Consider the following 15,281-nt stretch of genomic DNA (forward strand, 5'->3'; position numbering starts at 1 on the left):
CCACATCCTCCACCTGCGAGGCCAGTTTAAGAGTCCTATGGACCCGGACCCCAAGGTCCTTCTGCTCCTCAACACTGCTAAGAGTCCTACCCTTGATATTGTTTTCCTTCATCCCATTGGACCTGCCAAAATGGACCACTACACAGTTACCCACGTTGAAGTCCATCTGCCACTTCTCCGCCCAGTCTTGCATCCTATCTATGTCTCGCTGCAACTTCTGACATCCCTTCAGACTATCCACAATACCACCAACCTTCGTGTCGTCAGCAAACTTACTAACCCATCCCTCCACTTCCTCATCGAGGTCATTTATGAAAATGACAAACAGCAAGGGTCCTAGAACAGATCCCTGGGGCACTCCACTGGTGACCGACCTCCATGCAGAAAAAGACCCATCCACAACCACTCTCTGCCTTCTGCAGGCAAGCCAGTTCTGGATCCACAAGGCAACAGCCCCTTGGATCCCATGCCCTCTCACCTTTTCAAGAAGTCTTGCATAGGGGATCCTTATCAAACGCCTTGCTGAAGTCCATGTAAACCACATCCACCGCTCTTCCTTCGTCAATGTGTTCAGCGACATTTTCAAAGAACTCAACTAGGCTCGTAAGGCATGACCTGCCCTAGACAAAGCCGTGCTGACTATTTCTGATCATACCAAACTTCTCTAAATGTTCATAAATCCTGTCCCTCGGTATCCTCTCCATCGACTTACTGACCACTGAGGTCAGACTCACCAGTTGGTAATTTCCCGGGCTATCCCTGTTCCCTTTCTTGAAAATAGGAACCACATCCGCAATCCTCCAATCTTCCGGAACCTCGCCTGTCTCCATTGACAACGCAAAGATCATCGCCAGGGGCTTTGCAATCTCTTCCTTCACCTCCCACAGTAACCTGGGGTACATCCCATCCGGTCCCGGCGACTTATCTAGATAGAATTTAAAAGTTCCAACACATCCTTTCTTAACGTCCACATACTCAATCTTTTCAGTCCGCCACAAACCTGCAGTACAACCTCCCAGATCATTTTCCACCGTGAATACCGAGGCAAAGTACTCATTAAGCACCTCTGCCATTTCTTCCGGTTCCACACGGACTTTTCCCCCTTCACCTTTTTTAGGCCCTATCCCTTCACTTTTCATCATTTCACTCTTCACATATTTGTAGAACGCCTTGGGGTTCTCCTTAATCTCACCCACCAAGACCTTCTCATGACCCCTTCTGGCAATTTTGGCCCCATTCTGCCAATCCTGTGTAGTGAGGGTCAAGATCAACCCCTCTCCCCCATATTTTTCTCTTTTTTCAGTCACTCTCTGCTGGTTCTTAACACCTGTATATTCTTGTGGTCTGCCATTAATCTTCACAGAATTTGTCAATGTTTTTCCGATTTGACGCTTTCTTTGATTTCCTTATTTAGCTATGGATGATGCATACTGCTCAGTCTTTTGATCTCACTAGGATAATTCTTTGCTGAAACCTGATGCCTGGTCTTGGAAATTGAATTGACCAAGGTTTACAAATCCTGCCATTAGAAAAGCAATTGAGTGTAATTTATTTTCTTTCCCCAGGAGAACATTTATTTGAAAATACTGGATTTATCCTATAATGGATTCGGGAATGAGGGAGCAAAAGCCCTCGGTGCTGCGCTTAAAGCTAATAATGTGCTTGAACAACTGAATATCAGGTACATCATCTATATTCTTTTCTTGCAGATTGGGTACCATCTTTCTGTTTGTATAAGGCAGTTCCTTTGCACGCTATTGTGATGTTGATTGAAATAGCTTATTCAAATAAAAATGTATAGTTTGCACAAATTGTTATTTTATCCCACTTTTTTTTAAATAGAAAATGGGCTAGATTTAGTGGGCAGCAGATAGTGTTGGCAAGAGAACTGTCCATTAACACAAGGATGCCAGATAACACACACCACAGAATCGGGCAGCTTAGTTGGCCTCCCAGCCTTGGGAAACAGCAGATCTTATGAGGAGGTCTCTTTTTTGCACTGATTAGGATCCACATATTAGAAAGGGAATGAATAGCATTGCTGGCATCAGAGAGTGGAAAGGGGTAGGGTGGGTGAAAATTTCATAATTTGCATGGCATTAAAAGACTCACAAGTTTAGTGACATTTTTAAAGAAAAATATTTGTCCACTGATTGGTACTGAACACTATGAGACTTCTATTCCCTCATTTATCATGCTATTCTTCATGTGGGAGCTGAAACAATGGGCCCTATTTTATCATTTTGATTCTAAGTGCTGGGCATACTTGAATCTGAAACATTCCCAGTTTAAACTTTTAGATGCGTTCTCAGGCACCCCCATATGCCTGCAAAAGTATTAGCGAATGTTAATCGCGCTGCAGAAGCCTGTGGGCGGGGCTTAACATGGAGTGGAACATGTATAGAGTTTGTGGGATGCTGCTTGCCCCTAGCAGATCAACAGTCACTGTCCCCTTGGTACTGCCCATTGCCTGGTGAGCAATACCAAGATGCTCCTGGGCATTGCCACTTTGCCCCTTGGACAGTGCCAGGTGGCATCCTTTCTTACCCCTGACCTCCTTAGGGGCCTCAATGCCCACCCTCCCCACCAACACTTCAGTGGGGTTGGGCTGCCAGCCTCCTGCTAGTGGAGAGGTATTGTAAATCCAGCTGGAGTGAAACATTCCTAGTGGGGGGAGGGGTTGGGGGCTGGCTAGTGGACTTGGGACTTAAGTCTCCAGGTCCGCTAATAAAATGCAAATCTTCATTTGAATAAATTATACAGCTCTGTGCAAATTTCAGTGCAGTGGGCTAGGAGAATTGCCCCTAAATTGTTTTAGATATCCAATCCAAAGTAAATGTGTGGATTTTAAAGACTTGTGATTTATTTTTTGTTTTGTTCTTACAGTAACAATCATATTACTCCAGAAGGAGCAGTGTTGTTATCCATTGGACTGAGAAACAATACCACATTAAATAAGCTTAATGTAAGTAAATTATCAAACAGGTATATTTTTATCAAATACTTCATTTTAATAAAGCTAACCCAACTATTATATCAAATAATAAATTATAATCTCAAGTTCTCCTACAGCAGATGCAAGTGAAGGGGGGGTAGTCACTGCTGAGGGCAATTAAGTCTATCCTCCTCTTCTCGTTCATGTTGGTTTTTCACTCAATCTCAAAGGTGTCTACAACACTGCTGAAGTGGCATCTCTAGGCATCAGTATCTTGTGTGTCCCTCTGGCAATGGTCAACGTGGCATTCAGAGAGCAATTCCTTCAGAATTGTTTGAAGCAAATATGTGGGACTCCTCTGTTCTATTTGCCAGAAGTCAGTTCTCCATATAGCACAATCTTGGGCAGGTAACTGTCGTTCATCTAGCTAGTGTAACCTGCCCAATGCAATTGACTTTGCAGAAGGATGGTCTCAATGCAATGATGCTGACTGTTTCCAGGACTTTATTGTTTGTGATGCAGTCCTGCCAGCAGATCTTGAAAAAGCTGCAGAGATAGCGCTGATGGAAATGTTCAGGAAGGTGTGCATGACAGTGGTACAGGACCCCTGACTTGGTGCCATACAAAAGAGTGATGGCTTTGTACACTTTGAGTTTGGTCTGTGCTCTGAGGCTGTAGTGGTTCCACACTTGTTTGTAGAGTCTGCCAAATGCGCTGCTTGCTTTTGAAAGTCTAATGTTCACTTCCTCATCTATGATGACATCAAATGAGAAGACACTCCCTATATAGGTAAATTACTTGTCAGCATTCAGCCCAGTTCCCTCAATGACGATATATGGTGACCTATATTCATGGGTTGTGGGCTGATGCAGGACTTCAGTTTTCTTTAAACTGATTTTTAGTCCTCAGAGAAATTTGTTGTTATACGCTGTTATACAAAAAGTCATGGAGCTTTGTATATAGGGCAGAGCCACCTTGTTTCAAGGATTTGAGGTTCTGAAGGCCAACGAAAATTCATCCAGAAACACTCTGCCCCTGCAAGGAGAAGGGTGCAAATTGGAAAGAAAGCGATTTAATAACTTTACATGTCATTTCAGGTAATTACACACTTGTAACCTGTGTTCACAGATGGCTCGGAATCCCATGCAGAGTGCTGGATGTTATGCGATATTGCAAGCCTTAAAAGAAAATCCCAGAAGTGCCATAATATCATTGGATTTCTCTGTAAGTAGTATTCTGCTCCCTAAACGGTGCCTATATTTTAACTGTGCCTACACTTCAAAAGTACTTTATTGGTTGTAAAATGCTAATGACATGCGGATGGTCATGAAAAGGTCTATATAAATGCAAGTCTTCTTTTCTCTTTTTTGTCTAAAACTAGCTCAAATCCCAAACTTCTTCCTTAATTCTGTACATGATTGTTTCCTGACCCAGTCTGATATTATCTGTTCACATTTCAGATTTCCATCATCTACAGCTTCATCTTTTTATCTACATTTCCTACAACATTGGTGAACATTTTTTGATTTTTACAGTTATGCCACATCAATCATAAAGCCAACCATGGTTTACACATTACTATAATTATGGAAAATATACTGAAGCTATATCATAAAGTTATAGAGTGATAGAGTACATGTGCCCATTATGCCTATGACAGCTTTTGGAATTTGCTCCACAGTTATATATCACATAATCCACTCAAAATAAGAATATTTTATATCTCATTCACACAGAAATCTGCTTTACTGCCAGGGAGGCAAAAGAAGTGGCTTCTCAAAGAACTGGCTTCTAAGAAGTGGCACCTATATGCAAATGGCAGAATTAGAGTTGAATGGACTCATCCATATATGAACTGAGAAATAAGAAGGGGGAAACACTTTGATAGGGTTGTACTATAGGCCACCAAATAGTCAGCTGGAAATTGAGGAGCAAATATGTAAGGAGATTACAGATAGCTCTAAGAAAAATAGGGTGGTAATAGTTGGAGATTTTAATTTTTCCAACATTGACTGGGACAGCCATAGTATTAGAGGGTTGGATGGAGAGAAATCTGTTGAGTGTATTCAGGAGAATTTCGCATTCAGTATGTGAATGGTCTGCCGAGAGAGGGGGTAAAACTTGACCTCCTCTTGGGAGGTAAGGAACAGCGGATGACAGAAGTGTTGGTGAGGGATCACTTGGGACCAGTGATCATAATTCTATTAATTTTAAGATAGCTATGGAGAATGATAGGTCTGTCCTAAAAGTTAATATTCTAAATTGGGGCAAGGCCAATTTTGATGGTATCAGGCAGGAACTTTCAAAAGTTAATTGGGAGATTCTATGGGAAGGAAAAGGGACATCTGGTAAGTGGCTTGCTTTCAAAAGTGTGTTAACCAGGCTTCACGGTAAACACATTCCTCTTAGAGTGAAGGGCAAGGCTGGCAGAAGTCAGGAACCCTGGATGACTTGGGATATTAAGGCTGTGGTCGAGAAGAAGAAAGAGGCACATGAAGTGCATAGGCAGCTAGGATCAAGTGAATCTCTTGAAAAGTATAGCAGGTGTAAGAATAATTAAGAGAGAAACCAAGAGGGCAAAAAGGGGACATGAAATTGTTTTGGCAGATGAGGCAAAAGAGAATCCAAAGAGCTTCTACAAATACATAAAGGGCAAAAGAGTAATAATAGAGAGAGTAGGGCCTCTTAAGGATCAACAAGGTAATCTATATGCGGATCCACGAGAGATGAGTGAGATCCTAAATGAATATATCTCATCAATATTTACTGTTGAGAAAAGCATGGATTTTAGGGAATTTGGGGAAATAAATATTAATTTTTGGAGGAGTGTACATATTACAGAGAAGGAGGTGCTGGAGGTCTTAAAGTGCATCAAGGTAGATAAATCTGCGGGACCTGATGAGGTACATCTCAGGACATTTGGGAGGCTAGGGAGGAAATTGCGGGTTCTCTTGCCGAGGTATTTGATTCATCGATAGTCATAGGTAAGGTGCCTGAAGACTGGAGACTGAAGACTGAATGTTGTGCCTTTGTTAAAAAGGGCTGCAGGGAAAAGCCCGGGAACTACAGGCCAGTGAGCCTCACATCTGTGGTTGGTAAATTGTTGGAAGATTTTTTGAGAAACAGAATCTACAGGCATTTAGAGATGCAAGGACTGATTAGGGACAGTAGGCATGGCTTTGTGGGTGGAAAATCATGTCTCACAAATTTAATTGAGTTCTTTGAAGGTGTAACCAAGAAGGTGGATGAGGACACTGCGGTTGATGTTGTCTACATGGACTTTAGCAAAGCCTTTGACAAGGTACCGCATGGTAGTTGTTGCATAAAGTTAAATCTCACGGGATCCAGGGTGAGGTATATAAATGAATACAATATTGGCTCCCTGACAGAAGCCAGAGGGCGGTTGTAGAGAGTTCTTTTTCAAATGGAGGCCTGTGACCAACGGTATGCCTCAGGGATCAGTGCTGGGCCCACTGTTATTTGACATTTATAATAATAATTTGGATGAGAATATAGGAGGCATAGTTAGTAAGTTTGCAGATGACACCAAGATTGGTGGCATGGTGGACAGTGAGGAAGGTTATCTCCAATTGCGGCGAGATCTTGATCAATTGGGCCAGTGGGCTGACAAATGGCAGATGGAGTTTAATTTAGACAATTTTGGTATATTGAACCAGGTCAAGACTTACTCAGTTAATGGTAGGGCACTGGGGAGAGTTAGGGTTATCTACATTAGGGTAGATATCTACATTAGGGGTACACGTTCATTGCTCCTTGAAAGTGGAGTCACAGGTGGACAGAGCAGTGAAGAAGGCATTTGGTATGCTTGGTTTCATCGGTCAGAACATTGAATACAGGAGTTGGGATGCCTTGTTAAAAGTTATACAAGACGTTGGTAGGGCCATCCTTGGAATACTATGTGCAATTCTGGTCACCCTATTATAGAAAGGATACTATTAAACTAGGAAGAGTGCAGAAAAGATTTACTAGGATGCTACCGGGACTTGATGGATTGAGTTATAAGGAGAGGCTGAATAGACTGCGACTTTTTTCTCTGGAGCATAGGAGGCTGAGGGGTGACCTTATAGAGGTCTATAAAATAATGAAGGGCATAGACAAGGTAGATAGTCAATATCTTTTCCCAAAGGTAAGGGAGTCTAAAACTAGAGAGCATAGGTTTAAGGTGAAAGGGTAGAGATACAAAAGTGTCCAGAGGGACAATTTTTTCACACAGAGGGTGGTGAGTGTCTGGAATAAGCTGCCAGAGGTAGTAGTAGAGGCGGGTACAGTTTTATCTTTTAAAAAGCATTTCGATAGTTTCATGGGTATGATGGATATAGAGGGATATGGGCCAAATGCAGGCAATTGGGATTAGTTTAGAGGTTTTTTTAAAAACAAGGGCAGCATGGACAAGTTGGGCCAAAGGGCCTGTTTCCATGCTGTAAATCTCTATGACTCTATATGATTTCTAGGACTCCCACCTTCCAACTCTTGATAATTTACAACACTGTTTGAAAGCTGCAGTTTGCCAAGACCCATTCAGTAAGACAAAGCTGGATAAGTACATGAGGGACAATGAAGTAGAAGGATATGTTAAAGATGTTTGATTAAGTAAAGTGGGGAGAGCCTTTTGTGAAGCATAAACATTGTCATGGCCCATAAGAAAAACATTTAAGGCAGCATCAAACAGAACAAGGCAATCTCCCCATCACCTCTGCTCAGATATAGCACTGGGCCTTGTTACTGGCAACGTACAAATAATTTCTAGATTGCCACCCTGGAACCCAGATAGCCAATGCTGATGCACCAAGTCACCTCCAGTTGCCCACAAACTTGGCCCCTTTACCATCATTTGTGATGACTCTGAATTTTTTGGAGGCTTTGCCAGTGTCAGCAAGGCAGATTAAGACCTAGACCCAGAGAGTCCAACCTTATCAAAAATAAGGCAAATGATCCTACACAGTGGATTCCAAGACGAACCATTGAAAAAAATAAACACTACCTTATTAAGAAAAATGGACTTAGTGTTGATGATGGGATCATTCGTTGGGAGTCCTGAATAATTATTCTAGCCCAGGACAACATCTAATATTAACAGAACTACATAATGGCCGTCTGGAAGCATCCAAAATGAAAACACTGGCTAGGATTTCTGGTGGCCCGGTCTTGATTCTGACATCACAGACATGGTGAAGCGATATGACCTGTGCCAGGAAAATCAAAAACTCCCTTCCTCAGCCTCCCTAACCCAGGAAAGTGGCCTGGCAAGTCATGGGTGTGTGTACATGTGGACTTTTCAGGGCCCTTTATGTGTTCCATGTTTTTAATTATGATAGATGTACAGTCCAAGTACTTGGAGGTGTACTGCATGATTCCACCACATCTCAGGCTACGATCAAGAAATTACAACAACTTTAGTATGTACAGAATACCAATGTCTTTGTTTCCGATAATGACATGGTCTTTACTAGTGGTGATTTCCAGGACTTCATGCTCTTCAGTGGTGCCAGTATCAGCTTGAAGCTGACACCACATTAGCTCCTCCAGATAGTGAAGGTATGGACTTAGCGATGGAGGCTGAAAAAATGGGCCTCCGGGCTGAAGCTGAACCTGGGAAGGAACCCACATCGGTAACCCTGTGTCGTTCCCTCCGGAAATTAAGATCCCCTGTTTGGTTTACACCAGCTAACTCAGGCCGTCCTTTGATGGACTTCAGACCAACTACTAAGTGGCGGAAAGGACCTCCTTACAGTCAGGCTGCTGGGAGAGACACAGATGTCAATGGGGAAGGGTGTTATGATTGCCACAAAGGCCACGGTGGATCATCAATAGATCTCTCCATGATTTTCATGGAGTATAAGCTTTTCAAAGAGCGAGCAGATGCTCACCCAATGAGGAGCGGTCAGTGGGGCTTTTAAACCTGCGGTTCAACCCATACTGGCATTATAGGTCCCAGAGCGTAGACTATTCAGCTGTAAGATGCAGGCTTAGCCCAACAACTTGGTGCATAATTAAGGGTGTTTGGTGGTGGGAAACTGATGTTTGGCTCAGTTACAACACATAGAAACATTGAAAGACTCAAAACAAGAGGCCTGATGCCTGACAAAATTTGGTTTTGGGTTTCATGTGAAATACCCCAGGCCAGCTTCCAGTACCTGTTATACCTTTGATGATACTGTACCTTTAAGAATGTATTTGTATCATGTTTCTTCTGCAGGATTTGTTTTAGCAGTTTTATTATTGGTGCCACTTTATCTGTACCTGGCAGCCTTTGTTATTACTGTAACAACATAATTGACCATAATTGCTGAACTGTTTGTTTTAATCTGGACTAATGCAGGATGTTATTTTAATGCTTTCTCCTGGGGTTTTTCCAGAGTGGAGCTTGGTTCCTGTTTTGACAGGAAAATTCATGTGATTGGGCATGGCTTGGCTGCTCAGTCATTGTTTGGGATCTGTAGAGAGACAAAATAGCTCTCTATCTGTCTCTTTTTCTCTCTGGATTTGAAGACTGAGATCTACCAGGAAATAAGTCTCTTTCTCTGAGGCTCTGATGTTTGAAGGTAGACCTTTTTGTGGAAATTGCTGCATGGGAGTCAGAAAGCAGAAAGCTTTCTGTATCTATCCAGAGAGGTTAAAAGGCTGGAAATCTAGCATCCGCATGAACATATCTGTTTTTGGTGCAAATTGGTTCTGAAATAGGATTTATGTCTATAGGGACATTGCTTAATTTGGAACTATAGAGAAAGCTGTTAAGAATTATACTTTGTCATGTTTAATTATTTTAATTGGTAAAAGTTATGCTAATTATTTTTGTTATATTCTAACTGTGTTCTTAAATAAAGTTTGTTTTAATAAAAATTTCCTGGTGGCCAATGGAATCACACCTGGAGCAAAACATCATATGCTCATGCCAAAATCAAATAAAGTTGGGAGTCTGGGCTAACTTCATAATGTACCTTGGAATTTCTGATCTAGTCCCTAACAGACCCTACTGAGAGATTCCTATCAGGGGATTAGATTTTGGGCTGCTGAGTTCACCAATAGAAATCACAGGGAGGAGGGGAAACAATGGCAACTGCTGGGGCACGCAAGAGTAGTGGAAGCCGCAATTGATAGTGGCAGTAGGGAGTGCTGTGATGCTTGGAATAGTATTCCTGTACAAACCGACTCTTCCACTCATGCTAGCACTTTTTTACTCCTTTTCATTCAACTAAGTAAATCGCACCTAAAATAAATTATGGAGTCTGCTTATACAGTTTGTGATAGATGATTCTACATTGTAATTACCCTGTTTTCCAACCTCTGTCAATATCTTATTGATTATGTTGTTAAGACTTAATGAAAATTGCATTATCATGTTTTAATGCCAATTACATTGTTACTGTTCAATGGAAAATAACATTGTTAAACAGGTGATTGGTATTTGCACACATATAGAAGGATAGTTGGGACATTGGTGGTGTGGTGACAGTGTTGACAGTGAATTAAGTCAAGAAACTTTTCAGCCACGAAAACTCCCATGTCTTAGTTTTAACTTAACCAATAGAAGTGGATCCAATTAACAATGGTAGCAGAGGATGATTGGCCTAAAAATGAAGATTAAAAAAGATACCTTTTCAGACAGAAGATTGTGATTGGAGTTACTTTGGAGAAGAATGGCTGAATCCATGTGTAAAGTATTGGGGTAAGATTTTCCACCGTTGTTCTCTGAAGCTGAACCTTACGAAAGAATGAAGTGGATATGTGGGCACAGGTTATATCCTTATGAAAGAAAAGTAAGGTAAGGCTTTGGCACTTTGTACCTGAAGCAGGATCAGGTGCAAAGTATTTTTAGAGATAGAGGCTCATCATTTGGACACAGAGGAAGTTTTCAAACGGAATAACAGATTGTGAAAAGATATAGGTCAAGGAAGGGAAGATGATGATACTAATCAGTCAGAAAGAATTGTACTGGTCATCAGAAGTTTTAATCCGGTATTGGTTATGTTTGTGGTGGGCTCATTCAACTACGATGTACCAGATGTTGAGTATATGTTCAGAGTATGTGGAATGGATTGATTAAAGTGCTACCTGGATTCTCTAAATAGCAAAGACCAAAGTAAGGTAAGGAATGTGGAAGTTCTCCTTCGGATTTAGGTCGGTAAGATGTTGAAACTAGGGAATTTTCACAGTAACTTCATCACAGTGTTAATGTAAGCCTACTTGTGACACTAATAAATAAACTTTAAAGAGAGTAGGAATTTCATGTAAAATAAGCCATTTTATCAGCACAGATGCTGTAACTAGAGAAATGTTGTTATTGTTGAGTAAGCTGCCTATGAAAATGTCTCAGGTGAAATTGGACATGCAATATGTTATGGTAATAGTCTTTGGGAAGTATGTAAATTTAGAATTGGAGTATTACTGCGTTCCTTTAACATTTTGAATCACAATGTTAACAAAGTGTTGATGACATCAGTGGGTAGGAGTTTAAAGAAAAAACGGCAAATTATTTTAAACTACATCGGCAGTTTGCCCATCCATCTTGTCATGGATTAGAAATTCTACATAAGTTGCAGCGATAGTAATTGATAAATGTACTAAACTTGTAGAAGTGAACAGTATAAAATGCAATATATGTAGAAAATATAAAAGGCATGCAGTGAGTCTCCCAATAGCAAGAGATTTCAATGCAGCCAAAGCAATGGAGTTGAAGATATGAAGTAAGGACAAAGACATTTTTCCCTTATTTTTCATGGACACAGCAACAAAATTCAGTCTGCTTCCAGTAATATATAGTAAAGGAAAAAATGGTAATTGTGGACAAGATAATGGAAAAATGGATAGGAACTGGACTGGGATCACTGACGAAATTCTTAACTGACAATGAGAGGGAATTTGAATTACATTATGTGTGAAAATAATGATGAACGCAGTAGCACTTTGTCCCTTTAGTAATGCAATTTGTGAAAGAAATCGCATGTAATTGAAAACCTGAGCTGACATCTGCTCTGGCTTGGGATAGCCACGTAAAAATTCACTTCAAATGGTTAGGGGCTACAGTTCACATCAATTAATTTAATATATTTTTAGTGGTTCCCTAGCCTTGAAAAGGAATGTGATTGGTTCAATTTTTCTGACCATATGAATTCTCTGCACACAGGAGAAGGACATTATCAAGTCTGAAATTAACGAGCCTTACAACACAGCATAAGGCCATTTAGAAATACAGTTTAATCCAGGAATCATGGTGTATTACAAGAGAACAGCTGAAAGAATGGAAAGAATTTAGTAAGGTTTAGGCAAAAGTAATTTTACAACATGGAATCAAATTGTTAGGGTACATTCCTCAAGGCTAATTGGCACTGATTATACATTTACAGAGTAGAGCATAGAAAACTATGCACATCTCGTGCATACATCAGAAAATTGAGAAGCAGTTTATGGCAGATAAACAGATGATTTAACTTGAACAAAGTGACACTGAAGTGCCTGAGGAAAGTACTATATTCCAAAGGACAACTATGCACATTTGGCACCGGAGTAACATATATGCCGGCAGGGGCCAGTATGTGGAATGATGCCACTATCATAGGGAGAACAGGAAAAACCACTGGCAAGTACAAACAATGGCTGAAATATGCAAGATCAGGGACAGGAAATAAGACCCATGGATTTTCAAAATGAGGCCCATGCATTGGCCAAAGGCGATAAAGATGATAAAGGAGACTGGAAAGTGGTCACAGCTCCAGGAAAAGATCATGGGCTTGCAAAGGGACTCTGATCATAGGAGGGAGAGATCATCTAGCAGGTAGCCCAGAAAGAGAGATGAGAGGGAGTAAAGGTCGGAGTTTCACAAGATCAAGGACCATAGAACAGGCGGGGAATGCCACTCGAAGTACAAGTACTATCAAATTAGAAGATAAGTTCGTAAAGGGTACCAAACAAATAGAGTTGGAAAGAATTGGCTGTATACACTGAAATTCCAAACAGGGGACAGCTAGCCTTATCACACAGGTAGGTGTGCACAGAAAAAATACCTCCTGGTGACACATATAAGGCTAAAGCTAAATTAATTACTCAGGCTGTTGGAAAAGGCTTGTTGATCAAGATGTCAGGGCAGACTCCCTTTCCGCAGGAGAAGTGAGCTTCAAGATTTTTTTTAACTCTTTTTGCAACACATTCCTGGAATGTAAATCAACTTATAAAAGCAGCATTTTTGCAGGGTGAGAAATTTCAAACCAATCTTGAAACCACCTAAAGAAGCTGGATTGCTACAGAAGGAAAACTGTGGAAGTTGAACAAGTGTTGGATTAAATGATACATCGGGGGTATTTTAGTATAATTAGGTCTATCCTGTTGTATTCAGTTAAAGACAGATCCAGCAATGTTCAATAGGTATCGCAAGGAGAAACTAGTAGACATCTTTTTATTGCATTTAATGCTTTTCTGTAGTGAGGTTCTGCAAAACTTAAGTAATGGAAGGTAGATGAAATGATGAAGGACTTTAAGTTGGAAGTCAGGCCTTTAAACATATAGGATTAAGCATTAAGCAGAATAAGTTAGGACTGACCTTGAATCAGCAGTCTTATTTAGAAAGCTTCAATCACATCCCAATAAATCAGGCTAGTTTCTCACAAAGAGGATCCAAGGAAGAAATAAGCCAATTAAGTTGGATTGGACAGTTGAACTGGTTGTACTGTCAGACAAGACCTGATGCTAATTCTGATATGTTGGAACTGAATACTATGATTAAATATGCTACAGTTGAGGAAGTTCTAAGAGAAAATAAAACATCAAAGAAATTCAGAGAAATGTACATGCAAGTTTCCAGCCTTGAATGATCTAAAAATATGAAGTTAGTCGTTTTTAGCAATACTTCACATGCCAAACTTCTTGATGGATCTTAAAGAAAAGAACAGCTCAGGAACAGGCCCTTGGGCCCACCAAGTCTATGTCGAAGATATTCTAGCACATCAGGGTTTGCACGGCAGGGATTATCATACTTTTTTCCACCAACAATAATAAATGTTGTCCATTGGCTTGGGAAGCAAAGAAAACAGAAGGGTAGTTAAAAGCACCTCAGCTACTGAAACACTGCCATTATAAAAGCAATAGACGTGGGGATATTCTTGTTTAGCATGCTGAAGGAAATTCTATACACGGGCAATATGAGAAAGGACTTCCCAAATAATGCTGAGTTGATAACTGTTCTCTTTCAGGCAATGCACATTTGACAATGGGTGTCTCTGAAAAAAAAAGTTGAGATCTGACTTTGCTCGCATAAGGGAAATGTTGGAAGGGAGATTTTCAAGATAAAATGGATGAATGCAGGTCACCAATTGTCGGACTATTATACAAAGAAAGGAAGGGGCTTGCTCCAGGGAATTGTTAGATGTACTGAAAGAGGAAAGTTTTTGATTTTTCATATCCTCATTATTAAACAATGTCTCCTTTGATTGCTTCATGATTATTTATACATGGCAAAGAAAAAGAAAAATATTTAAAGGAGGAGGAATATATGGGTTATATTAATGATTGGTTGTAAGATAATGTGGAACATAGCAGTTGGAAAAAATACAGTTTTTTTGTCATAGAATCCCTACAGTGCAGAAGGAGGTCATTCAACTCACTGAGCATGCACCAACAATAATCCCACCCAGGCCATATCCCTGTAACCCCATGTATTTACCCTGCCCTGTCAGTAATGAACAATTTAGCATGGCCAATCAATCTAACCTGCACATCTTTGGACTGTGGAAGGAAACTGGAAGAAACCCACATAGACATGGGAAGAACGTGCAAATTCCACACAGACAGTGACCCAAGGCTGGAATTGAACCAAGGTCCCTGGCACAGTGCTAACCACTGTGCTGCCATTCAAGTCCCGTTTTGTTTCATTTCAATTTCTTTGAAAGATTATTCTTGAGCCTTCAAAAATTTTAACTTAAAGGAAAAGATGGGACTCTGTCAATGTCTTATTCATTACCTTGTTAGGGTTTAATGGCAATTACATTGTAACAATTTTTTAAAATCATTTGCAGGATGTGGGAATCGCTGGCTAGGCTAGCATTTATTGTCCGTCCCTAATTTCCCTTGAGATGATAGTGGCGAGCTTCAGCCCGCTGCACTAAATGTGATATAGATACACCCACTATGCTGTTAGGGAGGCGGTTCCAATTTTGAAATTGCGATAGTGAAGGAACAGCAATATATTTCCAAGTTAGGATCATGAGTGCCTTGGAGGGGAACTTCCAGGTGGTCATGTTCCCATGTGTCTGCTGCTCTTGTCCTCCTAAATGGTAGTGAGTGTGGGTTTAGAACGTTTTGCCTAAGGAGCTTTGGTGAGTTCCCGCAGTGCATC

At 40.7% G+C, this 15,281-nt stretch overlaps 1 protein-coding gene across 4 annotated transcripts in view; it reads left to right on the plus strand.

Annotated features, from left to right (window-relative positions):
* The window catches only part of lrrc74b (leucine rich repeat containing 74B), a 48,416-nt gene that overhangs the window by 18,821 nt on the left and 14,314 nt on the right, over positions 1–15,281 (plus strand). For 2 of the 4 annotated variants that reach the window (XM_080208658.1, XM_080208660.1), the window contains exons 7-10: positions 1,566–1,681; positions 2,887–2,965; positions 4,064–4,159; positions 4,396–4,446. In XM_080208658.1, coding sequence (XP_080064784.1) covers positions 1,566–1,681; positions 2,887–2,965; positions 4,064–4,159; positions 4,396–4,446 — 342 coding nt within the window. The remainder of the gene's footprint in view (positions 1–1,565; positions 1,682–2,886; positions 2,966–4,063; positions 4,160–4,395; positions 4,447–15,281) is intronic. The other 2 variants (XM_080208659.1, XM_080208661.1) reach the window with 1 other exon arrangement.

Source organism: Carcharhinus amblyrhynchos, chromosome 20 (genome assembly GCF_965287045.1).
Source record: "Carcharhinus amblyrhynchos chromosome 20, sCarAmb.v2.hapA, whole genome shotgun sequence".
In the NCBI taxonomy this organism is placed as follows: Eukaryota; Metazoa; Chordata; class Chondrichthyes; order Carcharhiniformes; family Carcharhinidae; genus Carcharhinus; species Carcharhinus amblyrhynchos.